At 39.7% G+C, this 21,010-nt stretch overlaps 1 protein-coding gene across 1 annotated transcript in view; it reads left to right on the top strand.

Moving 5' to 3' along the window:
* Positions 1 to 21,010, top strand: part of PCGF3 (polycomb group ring finger 3) — a 299,567-nt gene that overhangs the window by 192,040 nt on the left and 86,517 nt on the right. The window contains exon 3 of the mRNA XM_053702738.1: positions 17,743 to 17,839. Coding sequence (XP_053558713.1) covers positions 17,743 to 17,839 — 97 coding nt within the window. The remainder of the gene's footprint in view (positions 1 to 17,742; positions 17,840 to 21,010) is intronic.

Genomic DNA, 21,010 nt, shown 5'->3' with positions numbered 1-21,010 from the left:
GGCTAAGTTAGCGGCTAAGAACTCTGGGTTTGCTATTGTGGCGCGCAGAGCGCTTTGGTTGAAATCTTGGTCGGCTGATGCGTCTTCCAAGAACAAGCTACTAAACATTCCTTTCAAGGGGAAAACGCTGTTTGGTCCTGACTTGAAAGAGATTATCTCTGATATCACTGGGGGTAAGGGCCACGCCCTTCCTCAGGATCGGCCCTTCAAGGCAAAAAATAGACCTAATTTTCGTCCCTTTCGTAAAAACGGACCAGCCCAAGGTGTTACGTCCTCTAAGCAAGAGGGTAATACTTCTCAGGCCAAGCCAGCTTGGAGACCAATGCAAGGCTGGAACAAGGGAAAGCAGGCCAAGAAACCTGCCACTGTTACCAAGACAGCATGAAATATTGGCCCCCGATCCGGGACCGGATCTGGTGGGGGGCAGACTCTCTCTCTTCGCTCAGGCTTGGGCAAGAGATGTTCTGGATCCTTGGGCGCTAGAAATAGTCTCCCAGGGTTATCTTCTGGAATTCAAGGGACTTCCCCCAAGGGGGAGGTTCCACAAGTCGCAGTTGTCTTCAGACCACATAAAAAGACAGGCGTTCTTACATTGTGTAGAAGACCTGTTAAAAATGGGAGTGATTCATCCTGTTCCATTAAGAGAACAAGGGATGGGGTTCTACTCCAATCTGTTCATAGTTCCCAAAAAAGAGGGAACGTTCAGACCAATCCTAGATCTCAAGATCTTAAACAAATTTCTCAAGGTCCCATCGTTCAAGATGGAAACCATTCGAACTATCCTTCCTTCCATCCAGGAAGGTCAATTTATGACCACGGTGGATTTAAAGGATGCGTATCTACATATTCCTATCCACAAGGAACATCATCGGTTCCTAAGGTTTGCATTCCTGGACAAACATTACCAGTTCGTGGCGCTTCCTTTCGGATTAGCCACTGCTCCAAGGATTTTCACAAAGGTACTAGGGTCCCTTCTAGCGGTGCTAAGACCAAGGGGCATTGCAGTAGTACCTTACCTGGACGACATTCTGATTCAAGCGTCGTCCCTTCCTCAAGCAAAGGCTCACACGGACATTGTCCTGGCCTTTCTCAGATCTCACGGCTGGAAAGTGAACGTGGAAAAGAGTTCTCTATCCCCGTCAACAAGGGTTCCCTTCTTGGGAACAATTATAGACTCCTTAGAAATGAGGATCTTTCTAACAGAGGCCAGAAAAACAAAGCTTCTGGACTCTTGTCGGATACTTCATTCCGTTCCTCTTCCTTCCATAGCTCAGTGCATGGAAGTGATCGGGTTGATGGTGGCGGCGATGGACATAGTTCCTTTTGCGCGCATTCATCTAAGACCATTACAACTGTGCATGCTCAGTCAGTGGAATGGGGACTATACAGACTTGTCTCCGAAGATACAAGTAAATCAGAGGACCAGAGACTCACTCCGTTGGTGGCTGTCCCTGGACAATCTGTCTCAAGGGATGATGTTCCACAGACCAGAGTGGGTCATTGTCACGACCGACGCCAGTCTGATAGGCTGGGGCGCGGTCTGGGGATCCCTGAAAGCTCAGGGTCTTTGGTCTCGGGAAGAATCTCTTCTACCGATAAATATTCTGGAACTGAGAGCGATATTCAATGCGCTCCAGGCCTGGCCCCAGCTTGCGAGGACCAGGTTCATACGGTTTCAATCAGACAACATGACGACTGTTGCGTACATCAACCATCAGGGGGGAACAAGGAGTTCCCTAGCGATGGAAGAAGTAACCAAAATTATTCTTTGGGCGGAGTCTCACTCCTGCCACCTGTCTGCTATCCACATCCCAGGAGTGGAAAATTGGGAAGCGGATTTTCTGAGTCGTCAGACATTGCATCCGGGGGAGTGGGAACTCCATCCGGAAATCTTTGCCCAAGTCACTCACCTGTGGGGCATTCCAGACATGGATCTGATGGCCTCTCGTCAGAACTTCAAAGTTCCTTGCTACGGGGCCAGATCCAGGGATCCCAAGGCGGCTCTAGTGGATGCACTAGTAGCACCTTGGACCTTCAAACTAGCTTATGTGTTCCCGCCATTTCCTCTCATCCCCAGGCTGATAGCCAGGATCAAGCAGGAGAGGGCGTCGGTGATCTTGATAGCTCCTGCGTGGCCACGCAGGACTTGGTATGCAGATCTGGTGAATATGTCATCGGCTCCACCTTGGAAGCTACCTTTGAGACGAGACCTTCTTGTTCAGGGTCCGTTCGAACATCCGAATCTGGTTTCACTCCAGCTGACTGCTTGGAGATTGAACGCTTGATTTTATCGAAGCGAGGATTCTCAGATTCTGTGATCGATACTCTTGTTCAGGCCAGAAAGCCTGTGACTAGAAAGATTTACCACAAAATTTGGAAAAAATATATCTGTTGGTGTGAATCTAAAGGATTCCCTTGGGACAAGGTTAAGATTCCTAGGATTCTATCCTTCCTTCAAGAAGGATTGGAAAAAGGATTATCTGCAAGTTCCCTGAAGGGACAGATTTCTGCCTTGTCGGTATTACTTCACAAAAAGCTGGCAGCTGTGCCAGATGTTCAAGCCTTTGTTCAGGCTCTGGTTAGAATCAAGCCTGTTTACAAACCTTTGACTCCTCCTTGGAGTCTCAATTTAGTTCTTTCAGTTCTTCAGGGGGTTCCGTTTGAACCCTTACATTCCGTTGATATTAAGTTATTATCTTGGAAAGTTTTGTTTTTAGTTGCGATTTCTTCTGCTAGAAGAGTCCCAGAATTATCTGCTCTGCAGTGTTCTCCTCCTTATCTGGTGTTCCATGCAGATAAGGTGGTTTTACGTACTAAACCTGGTTTTCTTCCAAAAGTTGTTTCTAACAAAAACATTAACCAGGAGATTATCGTACCTTCTCTGTGTCCAAAACCAGTTTCAAAGAAGGAACGTTTGTTGCACAATTTGGATGTTGTTCGCGCTCTAAAATTCTATTTAGATGCTACAAAGGATTTTAGACAAACATCTTCCTTGTTTGTTGTTTATTCAGGTAAAAGGAGAGGTCAAAAAGCAACTTCTACCTCTCTCTCTTTTTGGATTAAAAGCATCATCAGATTGGCTTACGAGACTGCCGGACGGCAGCCTCCCGAAAGAATCACAGCTCATTCCACTAGGGCTGTGGCTTCCACATGGGCCTTCAAGAACGAGGCTTCTGTTGATCAGATATGTAGGGCAGCGACTTGGTCTTCACTGCACACTTTTACCAAATTTTACAAGTTTGATACTTTTGCTTCTTCTGAGGCTATTTTTGGGAGAAAGGTTTTGCAAGCCGTGGTGCCTTCCATTTAGGTGACCTGATTTGCTCCCTCCCTTCATCCGTGTCCTAAAGCTTTGGTATTGGTTCCCACAAGTAAGGATGACGCCGTGGACCGGACACACCTATGTTGGAGAAAACAGAATTTATGTTTACCTGATAAATTTCTTTCTCCAACGGTGTGTCCGGTCCACGGCCCGCCCTGTTTTTTTTAATCAGGTCTGATATTTTATTTTCTTTAACTACAGTCACCACGGTACCATATGGTTTCTCCTATGCAAATATTCCTCCTTAACGTCGGTCGAATGACTGGGGTAGGCGGAGCCTAGGAGGGATCATGTGACCAGCTTTGCTGGGCTCTTTGCCATTTCCTGTTGGGGAAGAGAATATCCCACAAGTAAGGATGACGCCGTGGACCGGACACACCGTTGGAGAAAGAAATTTATCAGGTAAACATAAATTCTGTTTTTTTTATTTTTTTTTCAAGTCCCTACCCTATTCTTATTATGGACATGACCAGGTAACACTGTTGTCCTTCACAGCCCTCTTGCAGCTCTGGGAAAATATTTATGGCACTTTTTATAAAATAGTTTAGGCAGGGGAGCATGTTTTTAATGAGGTGTTTATTATGCTTGGTTCACTTTATAGTATGGAACAAAATAAATATATGTCCCCACTATTATAACTGTTTCACATTAGAGGAATAATATACTGATAATCATCCCTGTACATAAATTACATTTTTTTTTTTACAAGTGTGTTCTATTATGTCAGGTCAATACACTCTGTGAGAGATACTTACCTCCGATTGTGCATGCAAATCAGAGGCAGCCTTTTACTTTTCTAAGGAATTGTGCACTTTGTATATTACATTGGAGTATATGAATATCTAGCAAGGTTAAAACAGCATTCTTCATGATTATTATTATTGAGTTTTATACTCTTATTAACCCTTTCATGACCAATTGAAATCACGCGATCGTGCAAAAGATCGCAAGATTTCAATTATGGGATCGGGTCTGGGGGGCGTCCCTAAGACGCTAGGAATGCCCTCCAGACCGCGATCAAATCCTGCACGCCTAGTAGGCTTCAGGACAGCCGTTTGCGATAACGTTGTATTCCGTCATAACGGCTTTAAAGCCCAGTGCCGTTGTGACGGAATACAATGGCATAATGGTATTAAAAGGTTAAACTCTCTGCTGATAAAGCACTGCATGCTGTATATACACAGATGAGTAATCACTTATTTCTAAGGGTTCAGATTCGATAACTTCCTTAATGCGGGTGTTTTTTAAAAGACCTTTAAAGAACTGTACACCTCAGCACATTCTTATGTGATCTACACTGTACCAAATTTACTATAAAATGTGCAATTATATATTGTACTGAACTTAATGCCATTATTATTTATTATAACTATTTGTGCTATCAATACTTGTATATAAGTACACAAAGCAATTCAATTGTACGTTTATCATGCAGATTGCATTAACTTTGTCCTTCCAGAGATAAAGAGTTTTGTTCTCTTTGAAGCAGAGTCCTCCTTATTGACCAGCAGTCCTCTCTCATGTTGCCAAAGATCTTTCAGAGGCAGCAACCTTTTTATTAAAGCATTTGGAGGATAGGGGGAAAATGAATCCCAGTGCCTGAGTAATCTCAGGGTCAAGAGTTTTTTACCCCAATCTGTTCAAAGGGATTTACAGTCCTGTCTTGGATCTAACATCCCTAAACATATTAGTCAGGGTTCCCACTTGTATAATGGGATCATTCCTCACTGTTTTTATCCTTAATCCAAAGGGTCAGTTTATGGCTATTATAGGCCTTAAGGATTCATATCTGCACATCCCTATACACAGGTATCACTTACAGTTCCTGAGGTTTGTATAGCTGCAAAACACTGCCAGTTTGCCACACTGTGTTGGATACAATCTGGCTGGTGATCATAATTCAGGGCATTTCAGTTGCTTAGTATCTGGATGACATACTTACAAGCTTCTGTCTTTTTTCAAGACCATAATTATAGTATCAATGTACCTTAAAGCTCCTTATATCCTTCTATAAGGGTAGCATTTATAGGAGTCCTAATAGACTCAATCCTTATGCATCTTGTTGCTGATGGAACTTCGCAATTTTAAACATTCAGAGGGAGTTGTCCATTCCATTGGTAGCTCAGTGCATGGAGGCAGTGGATCTTATGGTAGCTGCTTCAGACGCAGTTCCTTTTGCACCTCTTCACTTGGCTTTACTACCTCAATTGTCAAAGAATTATCTACATTTGGATCAGATTGTTTTTGATTTCTCCATCAGACAATCTTTTTCTTGAGTACAAAAAGTCTGTCTTTAACCCTTGGGGCATCCTTCCTTCATTAGTTTTGGTCTATTGTGCCGACGGATGCCAGTCTCTCAGGCTGGGGGGTGGTCTGGGTTTCTCGAAGAGTGCAAGGAGTTTGGTATCCTCTAGAGGCAAAGATACCAATCAACATTCTGGAACTCCGAGCAATCTTCTGGATCTTCAGCCCTGCCCCCTATTGAAGAAGGAAAAGTTTATTCTTTTCAAGTCGGACATCACATCGGTTGGCTACATAAATCAAGAGGGGTAACTGCAGTCCAATGGCCATGCAGAAAGTGGCTAACATTCTGTCTTAGACAGAGAAGAATCATTGCTCCCTATTGGCAATTCACAATTGAACAACTAGGGGGTGGATCATCTCAGTTGTCAATTGGTCCATCCAAGACTGCGGTCTCTCCATTAGGAAATTTTTTGATCGCTCAGTGATCAAATGGGGCTTACAGGACATAGATCTGATGGCTTCTCACTTTAATCACACACTTCCAAGCTATTCTGCAAGATCAAAAGATTCAAAGGCTCACATAATAGATGCCATGGTATGCCCATGGACGTTTCATCTAGTATACCCTTTTTCCTTTGTTCTTCTTCCAAGAGTTATTACTTGGATCAAACAGGAGTCAACATCAGTAATATTGCTCCAGCCTGGATCCACAGGACTTGGAATGTGGATAAAGTGCAGATGTCCTCTTGTCTCCATTGCTTCTTCCACTGAGACAAGACATGTTGTCTTAAGGTCCTCTTTTCCATCAGGGTCTCAAATCTCTAAATTTAATGGCATGGAGTTTAAATGCCTAGTTTTGAGACATAGAGGTTTCTCAGATTCGGTCATTGAAGCCTGTGACAGATTTATCACAAGATTTTGAAGACATATTTTTAGTATCCTTCAGTTTTTACATGTTGGCCTTGACCAGAGTTTGTCTGCTAATTTTTAAAAAAGTCAAATTTCTGCTTTATTTGTTCTTTTTCATAAGAAGTTGACTACATTTCTTGAGGTTCAGACTTCTGTCTAGATGCTATTTAGAATTAAGCCAGTTGTGAAACCTATTTCTCCACCCTGGAATCTGAATCTTTTTCTCTGTATAACAAGGTTGTTCTTTGGAACCAATGCATTCCATTGATATCTACTTGTAAAGTACTCTTACTATTAGCAATCTCTTCAGCAAGGAGAGTTTCTGAGTTGTCAACCTTGTCTTGTAATTCTCCATTTCTTCACAAGGAGAAGGCTGTACTTTGTACTAAATATGATTCTCTTCCTAAGGTAGTTTCTATGGAAAATACCAATCAAGAAATTGTTGTTCCTTCATTGTGTTCAGATCCTGCTAACTCTAAGTAGCGACTAATACATCATCTTGATGTAGTCAGCGCTTTGAAATTCTATCTCCAAGCTACTAAAGATTTTAGACAAACTTCTAGTTTTGTTTCCCACTACTCTGGGACTTTGTAATGGGTAGAAAGCTTCTAAGGTAGCGTTGGCTTACTTGAAGGTGGGAAAGTCGCCTCCTAACCGTATAACAGCAGTTGCAACATGTTTTTTTTTTAAAAAAATGATGCATCGTTGGAGCAGATTTGTAAACCTGCAACATTGTCTTCTCTACATACTTTTTTCAGATTTTATTGCTTGCAGGTTTTGCTTTTTCGCAAGCAGCTTTTGGCAGGAATTGGATAAATAGAAACTGCCAGAAAAATTTTCTGATCTTTTCTGAAACATAGACCATCTGCTTGGGTATTAATCCCATATGTTATGGAGGACTGTTGAACAGCATAATTTTTACGGAAGAAAGCAAAATGTATGCTTACATGATAAATTATTTTCTTTTCGAAATGATGGTCCACAGGCCCTGCCCATTTCAATTTTTTGGGCGACAGTTCTAATGACCCCTCTACAGACCCTGCTTGGTTTTTCCTACCTATATTTTTCCTATTGTCTTCTCTGCTATATGTTAAACTAAGAGAGAGGTCTGAAATGGGTTCTTGACCACCTCCTAGTGGCAGGAAATATATCCTATATGTTCTAGAGGACTGTGGACCATCATCATTCCGAAAGAAAATAATTTATCAAGTAAGTATAAATTTTGCTTTTTACTTGTGTGATAACCTTGTATCTTAGCCTCTGCAAACTGCCTCTTATCTCATTGCCATTTACAAACTTGCATTTTAACCTATCAGTGCTGACTCATGCATAACTCCATAGGAGTGAGCACAATGTTATCTATATGACACACATGAACTAGCAGTGTCTAGCTGTGGCGGTCTGTAGTGGCTTAGAGACATGCAGAAATGTAGAGGTTTATAAAGGTTATAAAGTATATTAATATAACTAGGTTGGTTGTGCAAAGCTGCGGAGTGGGTAATAAAGGTGTTATCTATCTGTTGTGTTGTTTTTTTTTGTTGTTTTTTTTTATTATTTTTTTAAATAGACTGTCCCTTTAAGTTACTTTCCTTACTTATTTATCTGTATTATACTATGAAGCAAATTGGTGCAGCTCAGATCTCTGGGCCTTCAGCTGATCCTTTGGAGGTAGGTCCACTGATAATTTAACCCCTTCCAACTTGTGTTTTTGTAAGGGTTTTCAGGTGTGTGTCCCTGCTCAGCTATGTAACTAATGTATTCTCAGTCTAATTTTAGACAGCACTGCCCTTATATCAGCGTGTTCAAGGGTTTATGGCCTACCATGAGTACACCCAGTGGATTACCTCAGAACTATCTCCAAAACTTAAGGAATGTATTCAGTGAGACATTTATGAATTGCTGGCTGTTATACTTTTGTCTCATCAGGGACATCAGTTAGGTTCGACCATTTTAAATTCAATATAGATAAAAGGGGTCATTTTGAAAATGAACATTCTTCTTCTGAGGATCGATTTTCTGTAACTCAGGACCCCACCCCTGTGGAAGAGGATGTGTCCTTTTAATTTCTGTCTTGAGCATATTCCTTTGCTCTTATGGGATGATTTAATTGCTTTGGAAGTAGAGAATTTTCCTGCTACATACATTTCTAATCTCATTTCTAAGGAATGGAATAAACTAGGTGTTCCTTTTATTCCATGATCCTAGTTTAAAACTGTTTTCTGTTTTGACTGTAGTTGAGACTATAGGAATCTCTGTAGTTCCTTACTTTGATGATCTTATGATCCAGGCACCCTCTTCTGCTTGTATCTCACACACAAGTGGTTCTTCAACTACTTCAAAGTTAGAAAATCAATCTTCCAAAGAGCTCCTTAACTCTTGTCATTTCTGGTGTTACTACACCAGACTTCAAGTTTGGGGTGCATTCTGGGGTCTCGGAGAGCAGGGGAATTGTGGCCTCCTTGGGAAGTGAGGTTACTGGTATACATTCTGGGGCTCTGTGCAGTCTTTAAGGCTGTCCAAAGTTGGACCGGCCTCAGGCAGGAATCTTTTTTTAATTTTTTTATTTCTTCATTCTCTTTTTTTATTTTTTATTTTTTCAATTCCAGTCAATGTGACAGCAGTGGCTTACATCAATTACACTAAGATGTAACTTGAGGTTCAGTGATAATGAAGGAAGTTTCCCACATGATCAGTTGGCCAGAATGTTACCATTGCAGGATCTCCACTATCCACGGGTGTTAACAATTGGGAGACAGACTTCCACAGTCGCTAGTATCTTCCCCAAGGGGTGGTCTTTGAACCAAGAGGTTTTCGACCAGATAGTGAGTGATATGTTGGGGCTTGCCAGAGGTAGATCTCATGGCATCTTGCCTGAATCAAAAGCTGCCCTGATCTTGTTCCAGGTCTCTGGGATAGTCAGGTGGATCTATTAGATGCCCTAGTGGTTACCTGGTCATTAAACTGATTTACATCTTTCCTTTATTCATGTTGCTATCTGGTGTGAAAGCCAGCATCAAACACGAACAAGCCTCAGCAATTCTGATTGCTACATCCTGGCTTACAGGATTTGGTTTGCAGAGCTAATTAAAATATCTTCATGCCCAACTTGACGGCTTCCTCTCAGAAAGGATATTCTTTTTCAAGGGCTTTTTTTTCATCAGGATATAAAAACTCTTGAGTTTTTTTTTGTTTTTTTAACCCTTGCACCCACTGAAATAAGTCACAGGCTTGACTGGAATGGATTTGATGTGTCAGTCAGATTAAAGTGGAAAGAGTTGGGTAACTATCTGTGTCACAAATTGGTGACAGTTGCAGGGTTGGTTTACCATTTGTTACAAGAGGTTTTTTCAAGCCCCTCCTTTTGAACCTATGCATGCTTTAGACCTTCAACTTTTATCCTGTAAGGTTCTTTTTCTCATGTCTGTTTCTTCAGCCAGAAAAGTTTGTGAGCTTTCAGCCTTATCTTGTAAACCTCCTTTTCTGACTCTTCTTCAGGACAAGGCTGTTCTTTACACTAGCTATTCTTTTCTTCCCAAGGTGGTATCTACAGATACTATCAACAAGGAAATTGTGGATCCTATTTTTATGTCCAGCTCCTAAGAGCGCCTTCTTCACAACTTGGATGTTGTGGGAACTTTAAAATTCTATGTTAATACTACAAAGGATTTTAGACTTTCTTCTCTGTCCATTTTTCTGGACATTGTAAGAGTCAGAAAGCTATGTCAGTAACCTTAGCTTGCTTGGCTTATTTCTTTAATTTGTAAGGCATACTTGGTTGCGGGGTAGATTCTCCCTGAACGCATCACCACTCATTCTATTAGCACAGTTGCCACTTCTTGGGTCTTCTGTAATGAGGCCTCCTTAGAACAGATTTGTAAGGCAGCTACTTGATTTTTCAAAGTTTTATCACTTTGATATTTATTCTTCTTCAGGGTTTACTAATGATAGGAACGTTCTGTGCCTGACTAGTTTTATCACGGTTTTATCACACCAGTTGTAAGGCGGACACTGGACATGACCAGAGGAGAATAGTGCACTGAACCACTTCTATCTGTTCAGACTGTTTCTACTAGCACATGTGTGTGCTTATTTGTATGTGAGTGTAATATCTGCAGCTTTATGTTCCCTGAGACGTATACTGTTCACAAGTAGTGGCCCCTCCTTGTTGTTCCCTTTTAGGGTCCTTATACTGGTAGCGCTAGAATTACATGCTCTCTAAGGAATTATGAAATGCAATTTCTTTAATGTAATTAGCAAGAGTCCATGAGCTAGTGACGTATGGGATATACATTCCTACCAGGAGGGGCAAAGTTTCCCAAACCTCAAAATGCCTACAAATACACCCCTCACCACACCCACAATTCAGTTTTACAAACTTTGCCTCCGATGGAGGTGGTGAAGTAAGTTTGTGCTAGATTCTACGTTGATATGCGCTCCGCAGCAAGTTGGAGCCCGGTTTTCCTCTCAGCGTGCAGTGAATGTCAGAGGGATGTGAGGAGTATTGCCTATTTGTATGCAGTGATCTCCTTCTAAGGGGTCTATTTCATAGGTTCTCTGTTATCGGTCGTAGAGATTCATCTCTTACCTCCCTTTTCAGATCGACGATATACTCTTATATATACCATTACCTCTGCTGATTCTCGTTTCAGTACTGGTTTGGCTATCTACTATATGTAGATGAGTGTCCTGGGGTAAGTAAATCTTATTTTTTGTGACACTCCTAGCTATGGTTGGGCACTTTGTTTATAAAGTTCTAAATATATGTATTCAAACATTTATTTGCCTTGACTCAGAATGTTCAACTTTCCTTATTTTTCAGACAGTCAGTTTCATATTTGGGATAATGCATTTTAATTTAACTTTTTTTCTTACCTTAAATTTGACTTTTTCCCTGTGGGCTGTTAGGCTCGCGGGGGCTGAAAATGCTTCATTTTATTGCGTCATTCTTGGCGCGGACTTTTTTGGCGCAAAAATTCTATTTCCGTTTCCGGCGTCATACGTGTCGCCGGAAGTTGCGTCATTTTTTTGACGTTATTTTGCGCCAAAAATGTCGGCGTTCCGGATGTGGCGTCATTTTTGGCGCCAAAAAGCATTTAGGCGCCAAATAATGTGGGCGTCTTATTTGGCGCGAAAAAATATGGGCGTCACTCTTTGTCTCCACATTATTTAAGTCTCATTTTTTATTGCTTCTGGTTGCTAGAAGCTTGTTCTTTGGCATTTTTTCCCATTCCTGAAACTGTCATTTAAGGAATTTGATCAATTTTGCTTTATATATATGTTGTTTTTTCTCTTACATATTGCAAGATGTCTCACGTTGCATCTGAGTCAGAAGATACTACAGGAAAATCGCTGTCAAGTGCTGAATCTACCAAAGCTAAGTGTATCTGCTGTAAACTTTTGGTAGCTATTTCTCCAGCTGTTGTTTGTATTGATTGTCATGACAAACTTTTTAAAGCAGATAATATTTCCTTTAGTAAAGTACCATTGCCTGTTGCAGTTCCTTCAACATCTAAGATGCAGAATGTTCCTGATAATATAAGATTTTGTTTCTGAATCCATAAAGAAGGCTATGTCTGTTATTTCTCCTTCTAGTAAACATAAAAAATCTTTTAAAACTTCTCTCCCTACAGATGAATTTTTAACTGAACATCATCATTCTGATTCTGATGATTCCTCTGGTTCAGAGGATTCTGTCTCAGAGGTTGATGCTGATAAATCTTCATATTTATTTAAAATGCAATTTATTCGTTCTTTGCTTAAAGAAGTCCTAATTGCTTTAGAAATAGAGGATTCTGGTCCTCTTGATACTAAATCTAAACGTTTAAATAAGGTTTTTAAAACTCCTGTAGTTATTCCAGAAGTTTTTCCTGTCCCTGATGCTATTTCTGCAGTAATTTCCAAAGAATGGGATAATTTGGGTAATTCATTTACTCCTTCTAAACGTTTTAAGCAATTATCCTGTGCCGCCTGACAGATTAGAATTTTGGGACAAGATCCCTAAAGTTGATGGGGCTATTTCTACCCTTGCTAAACGTACTACTATTCCTACGTCAGATGGTACTTCGTTTAAGGATCCTCTAGATAGGAAAATGGAGTCCTTTCTAAGAAAAGCTTATCTGTGTTCAGGTAATCTTCTTAGACCTGCTATATCTTTGGCTGATGTTGCTGCAGCTTCAACTTTTTGGTTGGAAACTTTAGCGCAACAAGTAACACATCGTGATTCTCATGATATTATTATTCTTCTTCAGCATGCTAATAATTTTATCTGTGATGCCATTTTTGATATTATCAGAGTTGATGTCAGGTTTATGTCTCTAGCTATTTTAGCTAGAAGAGCTTTATGGCTTAAAACTTGGAATGCTGATATGGCTTCTAAATCAACTTTACTTTCCATTTCTTTCCAGGGTAACAAATTATTTGGTTCTCAGTTGGATTCCATTATTTCTACTGTTACTGGTGGGAAAGGAACTTTTTTACCACAGGATAAAAAATCTAAAGGTAAAAACAGGGCTAATAATCGTTTTCGTTCCTTTCGTTTCAACAAAGAACAAAAGCCTGATCCTTCATCCTCAGGAGCAGTTTCAGTTTGGAGACCATCTCCAGTCTGGAATAAATCCAAGCCAGCTAGAAAGGCAAAGCCTGCTTCTAAGTCCACATGAAGGTGCGGCCCTCATTCCAGCTCAGCTGGTAGGGGGCAGGTTACGTTTTTTCAAGGAAATTTGGATCAATTCTGTTCACAATCTTTGGATTCAGAGCATTGTTTCAGAAGGGTACAGAATTGGTTTCAAGTTGAGACCTCCTGCAAAGAGATTTTTTCTTTCCCGTGTCCCAGCAAATCCAGTAAAAGCTCAAGCATTTCTGAAATGTGTTTCAGATCTAGAGTTGACTGGAGTAATTATGCCAGTTCCTGTTCCGGAACAGGGGATGGGGTTTTATTCAAATCTCTTCATTGTACCAAAGAAGGAGAATTCCTTCAGACCAGTTCTGGATCTAAAAATATTGAATCGTTATGTAAGGATACCAACGTTCAAGATGGTAACTGTAAGGACTATCTTACCTTTTGTTCAGCAAGGGAATTATATGTCCACAATAGATTTACAGGATGCATATCTGCATATTCCGATTCATCCAGATCACTATCAGTTTCTGAGATTCTCTTTCCTAGACAAGCATTACCAGTTTGTGGCTCTGCCGTTTGGCCTAGCTACAGCTCCAAGAATTTTTACAAAGGTTCTCGGTGCCCTGCTGTCTGTAATCAGAGAACAGGGTATTGTGGTATTTCCTTATTTGGACGATATCTTGGTACTTGCTCAGTCTTTACATTTAGCAGAATCTCATACGAATCGACTTGTGTTGTTTCTTCAAGATCATGGTTGGAGGATCAATTTACCAAAAAGTTCTTTGATTCCTCAGACAAAGGTAACCTTTCTGGGTTTCCAGATGGATTCAGTGTCCATGACTCTGTCTTTAACAGACAAGAGACGTTTAAAATTGGTTACAGCTTGTCGAAACCTTCAGTCACAATCATTCCCTTCGGTAGCCTTATGCATGGAAATTCTAGGTCTTATGACTGCTGCATCGGACGCGATCCCCTTTGCTCGTTTTCACATGCGACCTCTTCAGCTCTGTATGCTGAAGCAATGGTGCAAGGATTACACGAAGATATCTCAATTAATATCTTTAAAACCGATTGTTCGACACTCTCTAACATGGTGGACAGATCACCATCGTTTAATTCAGGGGGCTTCTTTTGTGCTTCCGACCTGGACTGTAATTTCAACAGATGCAAGTCTCACAGGTTGGGGAGCTGTGTGGGGATCTCTGACGGCACAAGGAGTTTGGGAATCTCAGGAGGTGAGATTACCGATCAATATTTTGGAACTCCGTGCAATTTTCAGAGCTCTTCAGTTTTGGCCTCTTCTGAAGAGAGAATCGTTCATTTGTTTTCAGACAGACAATGTCACAACTGTGGCATACATCAATCATCAAGGAGGGACTCACAGTCCTCTGGCTATGAAAGAAGTATCTCGAATTTTGGTTTGGGCGGAATCCAGCTCCTGTCTAATCTCTGCGGTTCATATTCCAGGTGTAGACAATTGGGAAGCGGATTATCTCAGTCGCCAAACGTTGCATCCGGGCGAATGGTCTCTTCACCCAGAGGTATTTCTTCAGATTGTTCAAATGTGGGAACTTCCAGAAATAGATCTGATGGCGTCCCATCTAAACAAGAAACTTCCCAGGTATCTGTCCAGATCCCGGGATCCTCAGGCGGAGACAGTGGATGCATTATCACTTCCTTGGAAGTATCATCCTGCCTATATCTTTCCGCCTCTAGTTCTTCTTCCAAGAGTAATCTCCAAGATTCTGAAGGAATGCTCGTTTGTTCTGCTGGTAGCTCCGGCATGGCCTCACAGGTTTTGGTATGCGGATCTTGTCCGGATGGCCTCTTGCCAACCGTGGACTCTTCCGTTAAGACCAGACCTTCTGTCACAAGGTCCTTTTTTCCATCAGGATCTGAAATCCTTAAATTTAAAGGTATGGAGATTGAACGCTTGATTCTTGGTCAAAGAGGTTTCTCTGACTCTGTGATTAATACTATGTTACAGGCTCGTAAATCTGTATCTCGAGAGATATATTATAGAGTCTGGAAGACTTATATTTCTTGGTGTCTTTCTCATCATTTTTCCTGGCATTCTTTTAGAATACCGAGAATTTTACTGTTCCTTCAGGATGGTTTAGATAAGGGTTTGTCCGCAAGTTCTTTAAAAGGACAAATCTCTGCTCTTTCTGTTCTTTTTCACAGAAAGATTGCTATTCTTCCTGATATTCATTGTTTTGTACAAGCTTTGGTTCGTATAAAACCTGTCATTAAGTCAATTTCTCCTCCTTGGAGTTTGAATTTGGTTCTGGGAGCTCTTCAAGCTCCTCCGTTTGAACCTATGCATTCATTGGACATTAAATTACTTTCTTGGAAAGTTTTGTTCCTTTTGGCCATCTCTTCTGCCAGAAGAGTTTCGGAATTATCTGCTCTTTCTTGTGAGTCTCCTTTTCTGATTTTTCATCAGGATAAGGCGGTGTTGCGAACTTCTTTTGAATTTTTACCTAAAGTTGTGGATTCCAACAACATTAGTAGAGAAATTGTGGTTCCTTCATTATGTCCTAATCCTAAGAATTCTAAGGAGAAATTGTTGCATTCTTTGGATGTTGTTAGAGCTTTGAAATATTATGTTGAAGCTACGAAATCTTTTCGTAAGACTTCTAGTCTATTTGTTATCTTTTCCGGTTCTAGAAAAGGCCAGAAAGCTTCTGCCATTTCTTTGGCATCTTGGTTGAAATCTTTAATTCATCTTGCCTATGTTGAGTCGGGTAAAACTCCGCCTCAGAGAATTACAGCTCATTCTACTAGGTCAGTTTCTACTTCCTGGGCGTTTAGGAATGAAGCTTCGGTTGACCAGATCTGCAAAGCAGCAACTTGGTCCTCTTTGCATACTTTTACTAAATTCTACCATTTTGATGTATTTTCTTCTTCTGAAGCAGTTTTTGGTAGAAAAGTACTTCAGGCAGCGGTTTCAGTTTGAATCTTCTGCTTATGTTTTTCGTTAAACTTTATTTTGGGTGTGGATTATTTTCAGCAGGAATTGGCTGTCTTTATTTTATCCCTCCCTCTCTAGTGACTCTTGTGTGGAAAGATCCACTTCTTGGGTAGTCATTATCCCATACGTCACTAGCTCATGGACTCTTGCTAATTACATGAAAGAAAACATAATTTATGTAAGAACTTACCTGATAAATTCATTTCTTTCATATTAGCAAGAGTCCATGAGGCCCGCCCTTTTTTTGTGGTGGTTATGATTTTGTATAAAGCACAATTATTCCAATTCCTTATTTTATATGCTTTCGCACTTTTTTTCTTATCACCCCACTTCTTGGCTATTCGTTAAACTGAATTGTGGGTGTGGTGAGGGGTGTATTTGTAGGCATTTTGAGGTTTGGGAAACTTTGCCCCTCCTGGTAGGAATGTATATCCCATACGTCACTAGCTCATGGACTCTTGCTAATATGAAAGAAATGAATTTATCAGGTAAGTTCTTACATAAATTATGTTTTTTCCACAATAATGGCCCTTTTAGAAACCGCGTTTGTATTGTGCTCAGGACTCGTGCACAGTCCTCTACTTGAGTATGCCGTTATGGAAATGAGCTATGTTTTAACCACATGTTTTAACCACATACCACATAACAGTGCTTCTATTTTATTTAGACAAGGACTTCTTCTATTTATTTCTAGATATTATTTTTGATCCCGTTTTGTACTCCTCTTTTTTTTTTTATTCAGTAAATTTCATGCTCATTATTTGTCCTCTGTGGTTTCAACCCCAGAAAGTCTCCGCCCCATGCTTTTCACAGTACTGTATACACTTTCCTCCTCTGGCTTGATTCCTGCAAGAGTAAATCAAGGCTGACAGGACTGCAGCACACACTAACTATACTTTGATGCTTCTTTTATGATTGAGCCATATGGGAGTTTACCCTTCTTTTTATCTCTTTTATATCTTATATCACAATGATACTGTTATACTACCTGAATGTACAATACAGACAGGGATACATAACTTGCAAAAATAACAGGAAATCATCTTGCCTGCAATGCTGTTGTACCCAATGATATTTCCGTAGTAGACAACAGTCATTTCAATGAAAATCAGATGGTGTTCATTTCATTAAAATAAGATAACATAATGAAGAAAACAAACTAATGTCCCTATGGATAGAAAGTAATAGTTCCTACTAGTTATGACATGCTGCCAAGTTGCAGTTGCTTTTGTATATATTTAGAATTTAAACAACAGTAATTAATTTTGCACATGTTTTTCTGTAAAATATTAAGAAATGTATCGTCTTTGAAATCATTGATTTTCCTAATTCTCTACTTTCAAATGTAATAATTTATATGGTCACTAGATGGCAGCATATACTTTTAAGAAAGTCTTACTAAAATATAGGCTTTAAGATTTGAGGAAAACACAGATGGCAGACAGGAAAGGAACAAATCTTAATTAGTACATTTAGTTAATTAGCCTTTTAAGTTAAAAAAAAAAAAAGCATCTGAAAACTGTAAATCTTGTTTTAGTGACTGTAAAAGTATTACATATTATTTGCAAATACTTTTTATTTAAGGACAAATCTTAACATTTTTATGATTTGTTCTATTGGTTCTAGATATTTAAAGCATACATTTAAGTGTTTTTTTGTTTTGTTTTTTTGCAGTTTGTAGAAGTTGTTTGGTGAAATATTTGGAAGAAAATAACACCTGTCCTACTTGTAGAATTGTCATCCATCAGAGCCATCCTCTGCAGTACATAGGGTAAGAACAATTGTTTTAAGGGCATAATTGTTTCATTTCACTATATTTAAAAGACCATTAAATACAGTAAAAATAGATAATCAACAAATCCATAATGAAGAGAAAATGCCAAAACTCTGCATTTCAGTTTCCTTTCATTGGTCTGCCCCCTGTATCACGTGTCAGCCATCAACCAATCACAGACTTACACATATATGGGCTGTGAATTCTTGCTCATGCTCAGTTGAAGCTGGTGCCTCAGACATAAGAGCATACACACTCCTCAGAGAATGGGCAGATTTCTTTTTTTACAAGTGTGATAAAGTGTTATACACTGTAGCAAATCCTGTTGCCAAATAGTGCACAAGCTATGTGCAGGCTCCTAAGCATATGCTCTTCCACAAAAAGAACAAAGTAAATTTGATAGCCAAACTAAATAGGACTTTTTTTTTTAGCAAATAACATAAAATATATGCAAATAGGTTTAATAACTTGCAAAAGTCCAATAGCCAAAACAGTCTCTGAAGAAACCAGACACCCCTCCACTTATGTCCTTGGACCACAGGAAAACCAACCAACTTCACCAACTCACTGAAAAATACAAGTGGGTGCCACATACCATACCCTGTGATACAAAGAACACCTAAATAATCACCCTGTAGATGGCTACTCGCGTGTAGTTGGACACCAGGCCATTGGTGGCTATAGGCTCACTCACATCCAGAAAAACGGCAACATTGTGATATAAAATCAAAACATTTATTGCATAAAAAAGTTGCTGTAGCATATATTTGTCTAAACTCGGCAGCACATTTCTCAGTTCTTGAGAAAGTTGAGAAAGTCCTTTTTATGAAAAAGAGTTCAGTCTCAATTTCATCTCTGCATCTGCTGCAGGTTGCAATACTGCTACACTACACCTCTTGCAAGGGTGCTGATTGGCTGGCAAATAGCAGTGTGATTCATATTGCACAACAAGTTCAGTGGCACTTTCTCATGTATTCCAATTAAACAGTGCTGCTGCCTTATCTGCACGGAGATTCTCTTTAACATTCCTTATGGAAAATCAAAGAAGGAAATTGTATGGATTATTACATGAATAAACTAAAGAATTTCAGTAATGTACATTTCTTTCATATAATTAGCAAGAGTCCATGAGCTAGTGACGTATGGGATATACATTCCTACCAGGAGGGGCAAAGTTTCCCAAACCTCAAAATGCCTATAAATACACCCCTCACCACACCCACAAATCAGTTTTACAAACTTTGCCTCCTATGGAGGTGGTGAAGTAAGTTTGTGCTAGATTCTACGTTGATATGCGCTCCGCAGCAGGTTGGAGCCCGGTTTTCCTCTCAGCGTGCAGTGAATGTCAGAGGGATGTGAGGAGAGTATTGCCTATTTGAATGCAATGATCTCCTTCTACGGGGTCTATTTCATAGGTTCTCTGTTATCGGTCGTAGAGATTCATCTCTTACCTCCCTTTTCAGATCGACGATATACTCTTATATATACCATTACCTCTGCTGATTTTCGTTTCAGTACTGGTTTGGCTTTCTACAAACATGTAGATGAGTGTCCTGGGGTAAGTAAGTCTTATTTTCTGTGACACTCTAAGCTATGGTTGGGCACTTTTTTATAAAGTTCTAAATATATGTATTCAAACATTTATTTGCCTTGACTCAGGATGTTCAACATTCCTTATTTTCAGACAGTCAGTTTCATATTTGGGATTATGCATTTGAATCAATCATTTTTTCTTACCTTAAAAATTTGACTTTTTCCCTGTGGGCTGTTAGGCTCGCGGGGGCTGAAAATGCTTCATTTTATTGCGTCATTCTTGGCGCGGACTTTTTTGGCGCAAAAAATCTTTTCTGTTTCCGGCGTCATACGTGTCGCCGGAAGTTGCGTCATTTTTTGACGTTCTTTTGTGCCAAAAATGTCGGCGTTCCGGATGTGGCGTCATTTTTGGCGCCAAAAGCATTTAGGGGGCGTCTTATTTGGCGCTAAAAAAATATGGGCGTCGCTTTTGTCTCCACATTATTTAAGTCTCATTTTTCATTGCTTCTGGTTGCTAGAAGCTTGTTCCTTGGCATTTTTTCCCATTCCTGAAACTGTCATTTAAGGAATTTGATCAATTTTGCTTTATATGTTGTTTTTTTCTGTTACATATTGCAAGATGTCTCACGTTGCATCCGAGTCAGAAGATACTTCAGGAAAATCGCTGTCTGGTGCTGGAACTACCAAAGCTAAGTGTATCTGCTGTAAACTTTTGGTAGCTGTTCCTCCAGCTGTTGTTTGTACTAATTGTCATGACAAACTTGTTAATGCAGATAATATTTCCTTTAGTAATGTACCATTACCTGTTGCAGTTCCATCAACATCTAATGTTCAGAGTGTTCCTGATAACATAAGAGATTTTGTTTCTGAATCCATTAAGAAGGCTATGTCTGTTATTCCTCCTTCTAGTAAACATAAATAATCTTTTAAAACTTCTCTTTATACAGATGAATTTTTAAATGAACATCATCATTCTGATTCTAATGACTCTTCTGGTTCAGAGGATTCTGTCTCAGAGGTTGATGCTGATAAATCTTCATATTTATTTAAAATGGAATTTATTCGTTCTTTGCTTAAAGAAGTACTAATTGCTTTAGAAATTGAGGATTCTGGTCCTCTTGATACTAAATCTAAACGTTTAGATAAGGTCTTTAAATCTCCTGTGGTTATTCCAGAAGTTTTTCCTGTTCCTGGTGCTATTTCTGAAGTAATTTCCAGAGAATGGAATAATTTGGGTAATTTATTTACTCCTTCTAAACGTTTTAAGCAATTATATCCTGTGCCATCTGATAGATTAGAATTTTGGGACAAAATCCCTAAAGTTGATGGGGCTATTTCTACCCTTGCTAAACGTACTACTATTCCTACGTCAGATGGTACTTCGTTTAAGGATCCTTTAGATAGGAAAATTGAATCCTTTCTAAGAAAAGCTTATCTGTGTTCAGGTAATCTTCTTAGACCTGCTATATCATTGGCTGATGTTGCTGCAGCTTCAACTTTTTGGTTGGAAACTTTAGTAACAGATCATGATTCTCATAATATTATTATTCTTCTGCAACATGCTAATAATTTTATCTGTGATGCCATTTTTGATATTATCAGAGTTGATGTCAGGTTTATGTCTCTAGCTATTTT

The sequence above is a fragment of the Bombina bombina genome, chromosome 2, assembly GCF_027579735.1.
Source record: "Bombina bombina isolate aBomBom1 chromosome 2, aBomBom1.pri, whole genome shotgun sequence".
Classification (NCBI taxonomy): domain Eukaryota; kingdom Metazoa; phylum Chordata; class Amphibia; order Anura; family Bombinatoridae; genus Bombina; species Bombina bombina.
This window is presented reverse-complemented; position numbering and strand designations above follow the sequence as displayed.